The 14,661-nt window shown below is 39.8% G+C and overlaps 1 protein-coding gene across 1 annotated transcript in view; it reads right to left on the bottom strand.

The window, feature by feature from the left end:
- PARD3B (par-3 family cell polarity regulator beta) overlaps positions 1–14,661 on the bottom strand; it is a 1,146,588-nt gene that overhangs the window by 464,386 nt on the left and 667,541 nt on the right. The window contains exon 11 of the mRNA XM_062190191.1: positions 9,498–9,683. Within this exon, the coding sequence (XP_062046175.1) occupies positions 9,498–9,683 (186 nt within the window). The remainder of the gene's footprint in view (positions 1–9,497; positions 9,684–14,661) is intronic.

The raw sequence follows: 14,661 nt of genomic DNA, 5'->3' as shown, positions 1-14,661 counted from the left end.
TCAAAAGCAACAAATATCCTCCAAAATCTTATATATATAATTATATATCACTTAAATATATAAATACACACACACATACGCATACACACACACACACACACATATATATACTTTTTTGCTTTGGAATCATTTTGATCAAGAAAGTTATCATGTTATGGTTTTTTTTCCCTATTATGTTTAAGTAAATTCTTCAGCATGAGAAAATAATTCTCAACTGATTTTAAATAAATTGAACACAATTCCCCAAGAATATTTCTTAGTAATTTTAGGATACTATTTTATTGCAATCTAAGTCAAATTTACATTTTTTGTGTGTGTAAATGAGAGTTTATTGACGAAGACACAAGGTCAAGCTCCCTGCAAAAATTTACATTTTTTAAAGGAAAAATAATCCCTTTCCTTCAAACCTTCATCATAATCATACTCTTGCTCAACAAAACCTCCTATATTTGGCATCCCTCATAAACAGCTTTATCCATCCTGAAGCTATGGAAGTAGTAAAGGAAACTCCCAGAGAAAGAAAAATATTAAAAAGTGGAAGTACAATGGAGCAAAGATTAAAAAGTAACTTCCCCAGGGCATGTTAGGAGAAACAAAAACTTGTCTGAGCCTAAGATTTTCTCTACGTCCCAGGGTGAGTGGCTCCAGATAGTCTCAGTTATAACTGGTTCTATGGTGGTAGGCAGGCAGGAGAGTGGGCTAAGAGATAAGACATTTCCCTATGACATCTCCCTTTAACTGAACATTTAACATGGACCTCTCCTTGTATAAGGGTTCTGCACGTGTTCTCTCATTCACCTCTTATAACAACCCAACAGTACTATACTACTTTCTACTATTTAAAAAAATATAAAGATGGAGGCTCTTAGAAATTAAGTGGCTTGCCAAAGAGGCCTCACATGGTCCGATCTCCTTTTCTCTAAAATTAAGGACATGTATCCATTATGCTGTGTTGCTTCTAAAATGTTCCAGAGAGAATTAAAAGCACAATTACTAATGATACTAATGAGTCTCTGTGCACTCACTGTACTAAATCCTTTCTATGTACCAGACAATTCACTCCTTACAACAGCCCTGCACATGTTACAACAGAAGCACTTGAGGCTCAGAAAGGCTAGAATTGTGCTAAGTCAGTTCTCTAAGAGCAGACTCGAACTATGTCTGGGTTACTCAAGAGTCCAAGTTTTCAACTAGTTTGCTCTATGGGTTCTTAGACTCCTCTGAGAATCTAACAAAAGCTATAGATAAATATTTCCATCAGAGTTTCTCTCCATCTGCACGTGAGGCCAGGTAATTTTGTAGGGAGGTGCTGTGCTAGGATATTCCATGTGCTCCTCTTAAGCACACCCATGGTTTCCAGGGAGTTCAGTTTTCTGTTAGTTCAACCCCCATGTTATTTAGCAGTGGCCAGGCGCTACCTCTGCCATCAGTTCTGGTGACACTGCTTAGCTTCCTCCACCTCTCTTGGTCCATTTTATGTAAGGCTCTTACTTCCACGTTCTGCTGAATATAGAAGGGAGAGGGGAAAAACCAAGGCAAAGAGCTAGTCTCTGCAGAATATGAGATGAGCGTTGAGAGGGTGGGCTGGCTTTCCCAGGGATAGCTGGCTATGGCCCAAGGCCAGTCCACATGAGTCTTGGGTGTTGAGAGGATTAATCATGACCAGATGTGGGCTGCTGCCTCTGCAAGTTTCTAATGGGGACCTTGGTGAGGTCTCCTGGGAAATTATCAACACCTAGAGCCCAAGCCAAAAGCTTGACTTCAGATTCACAGAGCAGGCATTCCCGGGAGAAGGGTGGACTCCAGGCAACAGGGCACCTGACTAAGGGAGAGAGGTGTTCTCAACAAATACTTCTCAAGCCCTCAGGTCACTCCTTGACATCTGCGAGCTGTATTTTTTTACTAAAAAGAAAAGAAAAACTATGCCAACCTAGTAGAGAACCTTGCATTCCAGATTGAAATCGTTTAACTCCATTTGTAAACAACAGCAATGAGAGGTACCAATGAATCAAGGTTTTTAAAGGACAGCTTTGAAGCAAAGCAGTGGGGAAAAGAACAGTGTCAAGGTCAAGGCCATCAGTCCCTGCTCACAGGGTGTGGACCTGTGTTAGCACAGGCTTCACATCACTTGCCCAAAACCGGCAGATTCCACCAAGAGGACCTTTCTTCCCAATAAAGACCCAGTTTTCTAAGGACAACTGCCTACATTCTGGGGTGCACATAGGGTCACTGTGCCCATAATCTTCTTCCCGTGGAAAATTCCCCTTGCGTTCCTGCTCACCCATTGAATATCTGCTTGTCCTTCAAAGTGAGCCTCTGTAATGGCCTCCTCTTCTTTTTTTTTCCAGGTAGAATTAAGAGCTTCCTCATCTCAGTAACTATGAGCTTCTCACACTTGTCCATACAGTCCTTACCATAAGAGGGGTGCATGCGTGTGTGTGTGTGTGTGTACATGCGAATGTATATATTTTAATATGCTAGTAGTTTCCCAGGTCATGGAATGAGTAGTTTCAAGTTTCCTGTCCTCAGTATATTACATAACTCAGTCTTGATATTCCAGATATGCTTGCTATAGTGAATCCCTTGAAAAATCTTTGAGTCAGATGATTTAGACCTGTTGTACATTTCACCTATAATGAACAAATTATTTAAATTACAAACAGTAACTATGAGAGATTCATGAACCCAGGCTGGCTTGGGTTTCCCACAATATACTCAGAGAACCTTTATAATTCTGAGTGAAGTTTCATTCCTTTCTATGCCCTGGCCCTATCTCCACTTCTCCAGCTATTGCAAAATTTTCATTTTTTTTTAATCTAATTCAGTTATCATCTTAAGAGCCTCACGCCATTTCTATGTAGCAAACCAGTGAAGTCCCAGCAGCATATCATCGTGGCATCTGAAGCTTTTTATTTTCTAATTTTTTTTTTGGTAACTAAAGGATACTTTTTAGAGCATCAAGAAATGCATAATCAAAGCCATTCCGATATAATGCTTTCAAAGTGTATTATAATCCATTTCATTTAAAATTCCTTCTGGAGAAATGTGGGCCATAAATAAATACATTACAATGTAGAGGCTTTACTATGGCCATGCTGCTTCTTATAATTTCCTTGGCAAGAAAGTTTGAGAAGCACTTAGGATCATCAGAAATATTCATTGGCCTACAGTGTGGCAGGAACATTCTTTGCTTGTTTTACACTTTTTCTGTTTCCTGTAATTTCAGTTTCCTTTCCATCCCTTCCTACCTCCTTCCTGATTTTCTGCTCTTAATTTACTTTGGCCTAGAAAATCAGAAGAAAAAAAGCTTGTTAAGGCAAATGTGTTATATGTGAATCAAGAAAATTATGCATGGATGCCTAATCAGATCAGAATCTTGGAGGTCTTTGCCATATATTAAAAATTACCTTATTTATTTACTTGTTATTGTGTGTTAAGACACAGTGCTCTCATTGGTGTTAAGATTGCTTAAACTCAACCGCTATAAAAATGGATCCAAACCAGAGTACCTACAGCAAAATTCTGATCAAAGTATGAACTCAGCATTAATAATTCAAATACACATGATGATGATGATGATAGATTTTCAGGGAAAGGTACTATTTTCAGAGCCAAAGCATCATCATCATTTTAAATTAAAAAGTTTAGATCCCAATTTTTTTGATTAGGACTACCAACACATAATTTTTCCAAGCCCACAGAAACAATCACAGAGTTTGAAATACACATTCACAGGATGTAGAATTCCAAAATTTTATTTAGCACAGTATATTTTTATTTGCATTTCCATGCATGAAATAAAAATGCCAAAGTCATAAAAATTGGCAAGAACCGAAATGATAGATACTGATATTTTGAGATCTTAAAAGTGATGTGCTTTTATAAAGTAATTACTATGGTAGAAAATTCACAAATACTAAGTTTCACTATATGAATCAACATATGCTAATGTTTTCAGCATTTTGAAAAAGGAAATTCCTATGAAATACATTTTTCTTTAAGTTAGCAATTTCTTTTTTTATTTAAGCTAAAATTTCTGTTGGATATACAGTGATTATGAACTGATTATATTTTCCAAGTTAAAAGCCTGCCATTCGTTATATCTAAAATGTATCACATCTCTGTGGTTAGGGGTGAAATTGTTACAGTTTAATTTTGTGTAGTTGAGGATTTGCAATGGAGCTACTTAACAAACTCAAACTGTCTGGTCCTCTGTCAGAGGCAAAAGCTTGGAAGACACTGATAACAGAAAGGAGCCTTAAATGTCTCCTACTACTAGTAAAGATTATCAATTTTCAGAAAAACACAGAGTTGAAGAAGTCATTTAACATTAGTGTTCCTTAAAAAGCTGTCCCTTTTATCTTCTCTTGAATTCATTAATTATAGATACGCCACATGATTTATAGATACCGGCAGAGATGGAGGTAGAAATTATTCACACTGGGATCTCTGGGCTCTGTTAAGGGGCTTGACTGCTGTTAAACGTGCCCCATTACAGAGAGACTAGAGGTTCAGGATCAAGTGCCACGTTCTTGAATATTCTAGAGCTTATAGTCTCCCCAATCTCACTTTAAAACATTGGAATCACCTATGTTTGTGAGAAATTCTTTTATGTATTACTAGATAGTGTAGATTATGCAATTCTGTATCTTTTAGAAGTATCATCCCAAATTTTCTAAGCACATGAGAATCAAACTACTTAAATTATGTCTGTTTCATATTCTGAGTAAGTACATTTGCAATTAGCTATGTCAGGCATTTTTTTCCATCATCATCAAGTAGTATTTATTAAGCGCAAACCTGGCTAATTAATTTCCCAGAGAATAACAGATATTCTTAAATTCATTCTTTCTACTTAAGAGCCCTTAAATTATCTACCTGACACATGACATTTTCTCCCTTAACAAAAATTGCCTTTAAATTTTAATTTTATCTTATTATTTCAAGGTTTCAATAGGACATATTCCACTCACAAAATCAGTATGTCCAAATGAAGAGTGTCATTCAGAACTAGTGCAACAGACCCTATGGAATATTTATTCTTTGATAGTGTTAATAACTTACCTACATTTTTCAAAGGTATATATTTTTTCTAAAAGTGATTAATATAAGAAAATGAGCTGTTTAACTGTCAGCATAATCAACTGACATACAAAGCATTTCCTCTAAAAAAATTTTAAAATAGTACAGCTCAAAGCAAGAGAGATTCTTGAAAAAGGGAAAGCCACTCATCTCAGAATTCAAAATGTTTAGCAAATAAGCATGAGACTATCTTAGATCTTCAAAGTGGTCCCTGAGACTGTATTTGTGCTACCCTGGAGAAGATGAAAAGAGGTTTATGTGGATTTGGGAAATGGTGACTATTTTTATTAGGATTTTTTTCTAACTGCAACACAGACAATATTTCTTTTTATTTCATAGCAGTTACATTTTACATTAAATGACAACCACGAAATGAAATTTTACAAAATCATCCTTGTGGACCTTGTAATTTTATTCCAGTCATCATTCTCAGCTCAGAAGAAGCTAACACATATAATTCTATTTAGTATTTTTTTTCCAGAAGCAATTAAACTGTACTTCAGAAGCAAACACTCAGGAAGAATGAAAGAGCAAAAGCAAACAATAAACATACAATACATGCTGTTGTATAGGCATTTTAGGATCTACAATGTAAGAAGCAATATTTGGCTGTTATGGTTGAAGGCCCTGCTTAAGCACAGCTAAAGGTATTGCTTCTAGTGGGTTCTTTAGACTGCACTGTATGCCCAGTAAGCATGCAATTACAAGTGTTGGAGGCCTGAAACATACAAAGAGTTTTATAGGCTTGATTTCTGTCTAAATTTTTTTTGATATGAAGAGTGATACATGTGACAAAAAGAGAGAGAGAGAGAGAGAGAGAGAGAGAGGTCGCCCAATCACTGGTTGACTCCCGAAATATCTGCAGGGGACAGGACCAGGCTGGGCTGCAGCTGAGACCTGGGAACACAGTCCAGGGCTCCTACATGGGTGCCAGGGACCCAGCTACTTGAACGACCACTGTTGCCTCCTAGAGTCTAGCAGAAATCTAGTCAGGAGCTAGAGCAAGGCATCAAATTCAGACACTCTGAGAGGGGACATGAACGTCTTGACCACTGTCTTCACTCCTAGCTCAAATGCCCACCCAGGCTTTATTTCCTAACAAGCAGACTCAACATCAAACACTAAGATGAGATGAAGCATTTGGATAAATTTGAATAAAGTCAAAATATTGTCCAGTTTGGCCCTGGAGTGAGTCGGGGATTCATTTCCAAGAGAGCATCCATCCTACAGTAGCTGAATGCTATGATTTTCAAACAGACATTTACATGTCTATTAGAAAGAACTCAAAAAGAGATAAAAGGATTGAACACGGTAGCCTGAGAGGTAAGAAGAAAAAGAGGCCCCCAGTTAGAGTCCCAGCCACTCAGGTGACTTGCATGTGGCAGGTAGCCCATCTTTGTTTACAGCAGCAGCAGCCCCTGGGAGAGCAGAGTGCACAGAATCCATAGAAGAGTTGGTCATACTTTTCAAAGTAGTTTAGTTTTCACAAATCCACCTTCCCAAAAGGGAAAAACACCTTGAGAACCAATTAGTGGCAGGAAGGACCAGCAGAGAATACTGTGCCGTGCCAGAAAGATGACTTTGTTGATTTCATGTAAAAACCTAGGGCCAGATGCTAAGGTGGATGTTCCCAGAGCTTAGCTCCACTTTTCCCTGGGGACACCGCAGCCTGGTACATTTGTATCTTCTCGATAGGGACAGGACCAAAGTCTCAGAACAATTTTTATAAGACATAATCTGAACTATAGAACAGGTGGCAATTTTCTGAGGAGTAACAGTAAATTATTGGAACAGCAGAAGGAGGACAGAAAACTATTGCCCCTCACCTCCACCCCCCACCAGTTTTTCAGACTTCTTGTGAGCCAAGCTCAGGCCCTTACCCTGAAGGCTGCAAAAAGTAAATAAGACAAATGGATGCTAAGCCTTCACTAGAAGGCTAAATTCATGATTTACGCCTTGTACTGTTTAAGATCAGCTATAAATATGCTGTCCAGTGGTTTTTAATGGTGTGATTGTCTGACTCAGCAGACCAGTGTCAGGAAAGAAATTTACATAAATGGAAAGCGAAATCTCTCTGCCAGAAACAAGACTGCTAGATCTGCTTAGGTAAGGAGCAGCTCACTTACACAAACATGTATATACATATTAAACCTGCCCGCTGATACTGCATGAGCTTAAGTTATTGCCCATAAAAAAAAGCTAAGATGTTTGCTTTTAATTTCCAAAAAGTTATCTCCATTTCAATTTGACTTGGAATAAATTCTGCAAATAGAGTTGTCATTAGGAATAAGAAGAAGAATATCAAGCTGGTATTCACACACATGGCAAGGGCTCATTCTCAAACAGAGCATATTTTTAGATGCCTTAGCAAAAGAACATGCTGGATACAACAATTTTAGGGCAGGAACCCCTGTTCTCCAGGAATCTGAATGGATGGTACAAAAGAGCCGGCATCACAGTGCAGAACAGGCTTGGAGTCCATCCGCCTCGGTTCGATTTCATTTTAAGTGATTCTTGGCTATGTGACCATAGGAGAGGCACTGACCACTGTCTTCTATAATTTCCCTTTTGGTAAAATGGTATGATAGTAATCAAATGGGAAGGGTAAAACTAGAGAATCCATAAAAACCCTTACCTAAGGTCCAGCATACACTAAGCACTAAGTACAATAAACACTAATAGGTGTTGTTTAAGTATCATTATTTCCCGTATGCTACTGGTTCTGTATTTGTCAGACAGGTTATCTAGAATAAGTGATTAACCTCAATTCTTCACCTGCCTCTCACTCACACCCCTACTGCAGCTTCATCACAGGGGCAATGTGTCTCACGGCTTGACCTTGGAGTCAGCCACGTCATTTGCCTTGAGCAACATGTGGCATGGCGGTGTGCCAGTTCAGAGTTCAGTGATTATGAGGCTTCATGCCTTGAGGCCAGCCCTCTGACACCTCAACCGGCCTGCCAGTCCAAGAAGAAGGTGGGAAATGTGGCGTAAACTCAGGTCTATACTATACGTATCTACAGTATGGTAAGTAGACACACCAGCCTCAATGAGAAAGCTCCTCCCAGTGGTCCTGCAGAGCTATAAGGAAAACGAAAGCTTGTCGATGTATATTACTGAAATGCTGTGATTATTTATTATGCTACAAAAGCGAACAGACCCAAGGAGTGAATTAAAAGTTCTCTACATACAATGTGTTCCTTAATTCCCAAAGAAAAACACGTTATTCGTTAGTGTCGAGGTCTGAAATGAAAGTAGAAGAGCAAATGTGAATAAATGCTTCAACGAAGCCAGGATCCAGGACAAGGAATGGTCTTATAAAGTATAAGTAGACCACTAGGCATGAGTGAAAACACGCCTAGTTAGCAAGATCATTTTAAAATGATCTTCCAACCTTTACTGGAAGTTTATCATAGACCCTAGGCTGCATAGCTTACATCTATTATCTCTTTTAGTCTTAACACCATTAAGAGGTTGGCACTCAAATTTTTAACTTATCTATGTTCAAAGAGAGGGAGGGTAGCTCAGGCAGAATGCCAGCTTACACAGTCTCTTTACATGACGTGGCATGCACACGACAGTGACACGAGGTGCAAACATGGATCTCCTGCTCCATGACCACTTCATGGCTTTTACTGCAGTGTGTGTGTGTGTGTGTATTTAATTCTCATAACCCTAGGATGTGGGTGTGCGCTATCATCCCCCTTCTACAGGGAGGACATGGAAGGCAGGAGGGCAGCTTGCTTGACAGCTTTTCACACAGCAAGCAGCAGAGCTGGATTTGAACACTGGCAATCAAGGTAATCATTATACTACAGGGACAGCTATGATCACACTGCCTATACCAACGTGAAAGGAAAGAATCACTATCCTCTACCTCCCCCCTTTTGCTGTTAATATATAAGCTTCTCCAAGTGTTCAAAAGCAAATGAGCATTCTGGGTACCATGGCTATCTTTTAAGGTATAAAATGTGATAAATGACCTTTAATTTACACTGCAATCCTTCTCAGGCTCCGCTGAGCTTTCATTTCTTACAATTTCCTTATTTGCTGTCTTTATGTTTACTTGTTTATAGTTTTGTTTTCCTGCCTGTGTGTGTGTGTGTGTGTGTTTTAGGCTCAGCTCTGTCAGGTTACAAATTCAGTGGAATCCTAATAGGATAATAAAAAGAATGCAGAAAACAATGTTAATCATGATGGCTTTTAAGAACTATCCCCAGGAAGTAAAAATAACCACTTATGGTTTGAAAACAGCCTGTTGCTCCCCAGATCCGTCCACAGACACACTTCCTGAGTCTGGCAGGAAAGCCTCAGAGGTCTGAAGCTTGCAATCACCTTCTTCATCCGGTCTCCAGACACAACAGTGACATCGCCAGGCACCATGTCACAAAAGGGCAAACAGCATTCCCGCTCACCTTAAAGGCAGCACCTCCATGGATGATGGATTTGATAAAAATCCCCAAGTCCGTTCCAGTTTCTCGGGATTTGTTGCCTTTCAAGCTCACTCCCAGGCCTGCTGAACCTGAATCATTCAGGGGGATCTCAAAAGTGAGTTGCTCAGTTGTCTCCAGAGAGAGTGCGTAGCAGTCAGGTTCGCCTTTCTGTTGGGAAAAGTGTGAATGGGGAGAAAGCAGATTAATATTGTAGACTCCCAGATGATCAAACGTAGAAGCAGTTAGCAAGACAGGATGACTGGATCTCCGATGGTTGGAATTCTGCCCCTGGCAGGCAAAGGCTGGTCTCTCTCTGCATGGGGCCAGCCCCATTCTGTGGAGTGGAGAGAGAACTCTCAGGGCATATTTCATGATCATTTGACAAGGCAGCGTTTTTAGAAAACCCCATAAATATGGAAATCCAACAGAATATTCTCCATAATTGAAGAGCTGGAATCAGAATAAAGAGAATCTCAGGTTTCAAAAGAGACTTTAAAGATAAGGTGATGTCAATATCTTTGTATTACAACTGAAGAACCAGAGTTTAGTGCAGAAAAATGTCATAATTTTAAAGGAGTGGGTATTCAGCTTAGCCATTAAGACTCCTATGTCCAACATCAGAGTGCCTAGGTTTGGTTCTTTGCTGCAGCTTCTGATGCCAGCTCCCTGTTAAGGCAGTCCCTGGGAGGCAGTGGTGATGGCTCAAATAACTGGTTTCCATTCACCCACATGGAAAATCTGAATTGAGTACCTGGCCCCCAGCTTCAGCCTCGTCCTGTACTTTTGTGAGCATTTGGGGGGCAAACTAGCGGATGAGAACACACACACACACTCTCTCTCATTGATCTTTTTTTTTAAAAAAAGATTGATTGATTTATTTGAAAGTTGAGTTACACAGAGAGAGAAGGAGAGGCAGAGAAAGAGAGAAGTCTTTCATCCACTGGTTCACTCCCCAACTGGCCACAAGGGCCAGGGCTATGCCAATCCAAAGCCAAGAACCAAGAGCTTCTGCCGGGTCTCCTGCATGGGTGCAGGGGCCCAAGAACTTGGGCCATCTTCTTCTGCTTTCTCTGGCAATAGCAGAGAGCTGGATCTGAAGTGGAGCAGCCAGGACTCGAACTGGTGTCCATACAGGATGCTGGCATTGCAGGCAGACATCGTGGCAGAGCAGGTAAAGCTGCTGCCTGCAGTGTCTTGAATACATTTTTTTTTTTAAATCAGGGATCTATTTGGTTTATGTAATTTGAAATAAAATTTCCATGGAAATAATCACTATTGGTAAAGTTTGTCAATGGGACATAAAATACTGAAAAAAATTGAACTATTTTTTTTTTGACAGGCAGAGTGGACAGTGAGAGAGAGAGAGAGACAGAGACAAGGGTCTTCCTTTTGCCGTTGGTTCACCCTCCAATGGCCGCTGCGGCCGGCGCATTGCGCTGATCCGAAACCAGGAGCCAGGTGCTCCTCCTGGTCTCCCATGCGGGTGCAGGGCCCAAGGACTTGGGGCATTCTCCACTGCACTCCCGGGCCATAGCAGAGAGCTGGCCTGAAAGAGGGGCAACCAGGACAGAATCCGGCGCCCTGAGTGGGACTAGAATCCGGGGTGTCAGCACCACAGGCAGAGGATTAGCCTATTGAGCCACCGCGCTGGCCCTGAACTATTATTTTGAAGTGAGAAAAATGTATAGGTAGAGAAATAGATACTGTTGGATTATATTTCACTTTGTCCAAACCTACGCTTTAATTGTGCACCTGTAATTCATTGCCATTCAATTTTAGACCCAAACAAAAATGATTATGTGCAACAAATATTCCTATTCCCTTTGACATGTGACACCTAGCTGCAAGTATGCTGGTCTTGAGACAATACAGTTTGGCAGCAAACAGCATAGTCAGAGTTCAGGTCTCCTGGGAAATGTGGGTGGTTAACTCTATCTGGCCCCTAGTGTTTCAAACACATAGTTGTGGGAACAGACAAGCAAGATCTGATAATATTTGTAGGTGTCCCTTCTACATCCTGTCAAGTTTGCAGATATGTGAAACTCTGCCACAGTGCTAAACTGAAAAAATTAACTGAAAATGAGATATTCCTGGAAACCATCAACTCATTGTAGGTCAGTAGTTCCTTCCTCTCTATAATTATGTCTAGAGACTCTCATCTTAAGGTCACTTTGAGGGGATTCTTATGTAAAATTACGTATTTAAAAAATTACTATGGCTGTCTGAATGGCAGTCACAAATAACTATGAAATCAGAAGTAGCAAAGAACCCATAATTAAACCAGGATTAAAGGGTTGATCATAGCCAGATCCATTGACATGACATTTTCAACTCCCACCAAAACAGAGAAAATCCATGCCTAACTTTTAAATAGTTCTTTCATTTAATTTCATTGCAAATGAAGTTAGCTGTGAAGATTTTGACAACAGGTTGTTCCAAGAAATGAACCTTTATTGCTTAATTTAATAAACCTATTACAGGTTAGCTCTTTTAACTAACTCATTATATTATTATCTAAGAAACAAATCCTATCCTTTAATTCAAACTGTCCTTTTTCTATTACAATGCCAGAATTTAGTACTAAATGTAAACTAGCAGCCTTCATCTTTGTCTTCCAAAATGCCCAACTTAGAATCCATAACATTTCATAATCATTTACCCTTCCAGTCCTCTCTGGAATTTGGTTAATTTCCGTCTAATAAAGTTCCACCAAATTAAAGTATAAATTAAAGGAAAACTGCTCTTACTATACGTGTGTGAACACTATTTTCACAGAAAAATGCACACACTTTCCTGGCTTTTTCTGTACCACAAAGTGCAATGACTGGTTTTGCTTTAGTGAACCATCCAAAGCACTTTGTTCTGTGACTGCTCAGCTCTCTTTGGACAGCTCTGTATAATTCTCAGTAAGAATAAAAAGTATTATTTGTGCTAGCACCTTCCATTTACAATATGAGTAGTTAAAACAAGATAGAGATCACTTGGAATAGCTCTCTTTTCATTGGACATTTATCTTTTTAAGGTCCCTGGCATCTCAGAGTAACAACTGGGATGGAAACAATAAACTCGTGGTTAACAATGATCGCGCGTCTCCATTCTTAGAGCTTTCATGGTGATACGCTGATTCTTCACAACACCATCTGAGGTTTGTCACTGTGCCCATTTTACAGATGAGGAAACAAATACTGAGCTGATAGCCCACAAGAAATGTCAATGTTGGGGCTTTGTGGATCGAAGGCAGGGTGATTGTGTGTCAGATTTTTTGTTGTTCCTGTTTTGTAATGAGATGTTCTGAGTCCGCCCACTACACTTTCACGTTTTGCCTTAGTCTCAGCCCAGTGAATTTTAAGATGCCATATTATCTGTGGGTAAATTATGGCACATAATGCATTTATTTCTATTATTTTTAAGATTTATTTTTCAATTGACAAATAAAAATCATAGGACGGGATTTTGAAAAGTTCTTGGAAATGAAGTTAAAATATTTTTTAGTTTTGGTGCAAAAATTTTGACATCCATGTACATGAGAGGTTTTCATAAAAGTTCATGGAAAATGCACTTTATGAAAAAACTGTGCAGGGATTTCAAATTTTTTGCACCAAAATCACCTTATTTTTTTTAAAAGATTTATTTATTTATTTATTTATTTGAGAGTCAGAGTTACAGACAGAGAGAGACAGAGAGAGAGGTCTTCCATCCGATGATTCACTCCCCAGTTGGCCACAATGGCCGGAGCTGTGCCGATCCAAAGCCAGGATCCAGGAGCTTCTTCTTGGTCTCCCACATAGGTGCAGGGGCCCAAGGACTTGGGCCATCTTCAACTGCTTTCCCAGGCCTTAGCAGAGAGCTGGATCAGAAGAGGAGCAGCTGGGACTAGAACTGGTGCCCATATGGGATGCCAGCGCTTCAGGCCATGGCGCTAACCCACTGTGCCACAGTGCCGGCCCCATGATCACCTTATCTTTAATTCTATTTTCCATGAACTTTTGAGTGTCCTCATATATTTTTTTTTGCAGTGAAACCAAATGCAATCTATTCCACTAGCAATTTTTAGATACGAGTATACATTAGCGGTGAGGGGTCTCCAAAAATTCCTGGAAAATGAGCGTTATCTTTTAATTTCATTTTCCATGCACCCTTTGAATTACAGTGGTCACTATTGAGTACAAAGTCTCCTGAGCTGTTTCTTCCTGCCTAACTGAAATTGTGCATCCTTGGTTCACAGCTCCCCGTTCCTCTGACCCCCTGGTACCCATCATTGTAGTTTCTTCTTCTGTGACACTTAACTACTAGAGTATACTACATAGTATCTTTATGCCCCACTATCGGAGGCCACCATGATTTGACCCACCTACAGGAAATCCAAAACAGGTTTCTACTGTAACAGTAAGACATGATGCAATTTTATATTCTCCACCCACCTACAGTTATGCTTTATGTCTTTCCTATGCTGCAGCAGGCTCGAGTCCTAATTAGTGGTCTCCAATAATAGCCAACGTCCCAATGGTGAAGGAAGCCATTACAGTAGTTAACACAGCCATTTCCTCTGTTAGAAATAAATGTGCCTTTACCTAATGTACAAAAAAATCAATATGCTGAATGCCTCCTTCCAATAATCTTGGTTCAATCAGCAACTCTGAAAATTAAATGCAAATCTCGCCAGACAATCTTTTGGAGCAGACAGAAAGGGGTGTGGAGTACTTGCAAATGCCTCCAACGCAGGACCAGAGTGACAGGATAAACCCAAAAGCAATGACATATCTGGACTTTTGGACCCTCCCAGCTTCCATCTTTAGCACAACAGCTCTTTTCCACATAGTGTTGCTTTTTCTACTCACAGAAACGGAAACAGTGAAAAAAAAATTCCAAAGAGGTACTGTTGGTGTAATAAGGGAAACTTTGTGAAATTCATGTATTTGTTGTCTCACTATTTCATATTCTTTGCCATTAGAGGCCATAACTCTAGATAAAAAGTCATTTTTGAGGAAAAATATTTATTTGTGTGAAAGGCAGAGTTATATGTAGAGAGAGAGGATGAGAGAGAGAGAGAGAGAGAGAGATCTTTATTTTCTGCTCATTTATTCTCAAATGTTTGCAACAGACATGGCAGGGCTAGGCTAAAGCCAGGAGCCTGGAACTCCATCAG

The sequence above is a fragment of the Lepus europaeus genome, chromosome 1, assembly GCF_033115175.1.
Source record: "Lepus europaeus isolate LE1 chromosome 1, mLepTim1.pri, whole genome shotgun sequence".
Taxonomy (NCBI): domain Eukaryota; kingdom Metazoa; phylum Chordata; class Mammalia; order Lagomorpha; family Leporidae; genus Lepus; species Lepus europaeus.
Note: the sequence above shows the minus strand (reverse complement) of the source record. Positions and strands in the feature narration are given on the sequence as shown.